Source organism: Carlito syrichta, unplaced genomic scaffold (assembly GCF_000164805.1).
Source record: "Carlito syrichta isolate Samal-C Ts95f unplaced genomic scaffold, Tarsius_syrichta-2.0.1 Scaffold288282, whole genome shotgun sequence".
Taxonomy (NCBI): domain Eukaryota; kingdom Metazoa; phylum Chordata; class Mammalia; order Primates; family Tarsiidae; genus Carlito; species Carlito syrichta.
Window position 1 is genome coordinate 1 of NW_007232378.1, and position 1,678 is coordinate 1,678.

At 67.2% G+C, this 1,678-nt stretch overlaps 1 protein-coding gene across 1 annotated transcript; it reads left to right on the forward strand.

The window, feature by feature from the left end:
* Positions 1-285: 285 nt before the first annotated feature.
* On the forward strand, positions 286-1,195 carry PHPT1 (phosphohistidine phosphatase 1; the record flags this gene model as incomplete). Its single annotated transcript, XM_008053559.1, has 2 exons — positions 286-410; positions 933-1,195. Coding segments are annotated over 2 exons (218 nt in total), but the record flags the coding sequence as incomplete, so codon positions are not given.
* Positions 1,196-1,678: the final 483 nt, after the last annotated feature.

Consider the following 1,678-nt stretch of genomic DNA (forward strand, 5'->3'; position numbering starts at 1 on the left):
GTGTGGGCGGGGCTGCGGGCCGTAGCGCGACCTGCGCCTGAGCCCGTCCGCCAGGTTTGCTCGCGGGCGGGTCTGGATCAAGAGGGGCTTCCCGCGGCCTGACCCCTCTCTGCTAGTCCCCGCGCCGGCCCCATTCATCCGTATCCAGGTCCGGAGCGCGTTCGCCTCCACCGGGGCGGGCGCTCTTCAGAGCTAGGACTTGAGACCCCCCACCCCGCGGGGAGTGCCTCCCGTGGCCTCCAGGGGCGGCCAGGAAGCATCCTGAGGCCGCCCTCTCCCTGCCAGCGGACATCTACGACAAAGTGTCGGGCGAGATTCTGAAGCAGGGCTATGACTGCGAGTGTCTGGGCGGCGGGCGCATCTCCCACCAGAGCCAGGACAAGAAAATCCACGTGTACGGCTACTCCATGGTGAGCCCTGCAGGAGGCCCAGTCCTGGCTGCCAGGCCAGGTGGAGACGCAGCCCTCCTGCGCCCGTTGCCTCGGCCCTCTGGCCCGGTGTCCTGCACCGACTCCCTGGGATTCTCGCGGGCCCAGCCGAAGAGCCTCCCAAAAGGCCCCCAGGCGAGCAGGCTGCACCCTCTCCTGGCCAGAGAGGCCTGGCTGGCTCTGGCTGTCCTCCAGCAGTTTGGACACTGGGCCAGAGGAGCAGTCAGTACGGGGGTCGAGCCGATCCCCACCTACTCTCTTCTCCAAAACCACCAGCAGCCCTCCGAGCCCTCACACAGCCCCCGGCTGCTCAGCTCAGAGGTCCACCCCCAGGGCCTGCTCCCCTGTGGAGGCCGCCTCACCTCAGTGGACCCCAGGGGGAACAGGATGGTGGGTTTGGCTCTGCCCAAAGCCCCCAGGTCCTGCCTGACCCCCTCCCATGCCCTTTCCTGGTGTGGCTGCTGGCTGGATGCCCAGGGCCCAGCAGCCGTCTTCTCTCTGCAGGGCTATGGCCGTGCCCAGCACTCCATCTCCACTGAGAAGATCAAAGCCAAGTACCCCGACTACGAGGTCACCTGGGCCGATGACGGCTACTGAGCCTCCACTGCCTGAGGCCTGCCACCACCAGCAGCCAAGTCAGAGCTCTGCCCCTGCCTGAGGCTGGCCCTGCCCGTTCCTTCCGAGTCCCCTGGCAACGGGCCACCCGGCAGTCCTCGGAGACGGGACAGCCTGGCCTACAGGAATTAAAGGTGTTGTCACACCTGCCAGTCCTGGACTCTGTCTTGGCTTCCCCGCCTGCGCCACGACCCCTGGGGCCCCCAGGCCCTGACTGCCGAAGGTAGGTGGGGGAGTCTTGGGGCACGGCAGTGCACACTCAGCCCTTTGGGGTCCGATAAAGGGGCCCATGGCCACCCTGTTTATGGCCCAATTGCCTTTCCACATGGCTGCTATCCCCAAGGACATCTGGGAGGAGGCCCAGCAAGCCCTTGCGCAAGGAGTCGGTGCCTGGTCCCAGACCCAGGAGCCCACAAGGGCCCCCCTCCCTTCAACCTAACCCAAGATTCCCGGCCGGGAGGGCCCTGGCAAACACGCCCAGTTGGGCTGGCCCTGCCCGTCTGCCCTGAGGCTCAGCCTCAAGCCCCTTGTGACCCAGTGTGAGCTGCCAGCGAGGTCACCAGGCATCTGGGAGCAGGGCCCACAGCCGCACGCCCACCCTGCAGGTCCCATCTCCTCTGAGCCCCCTCCCAGGT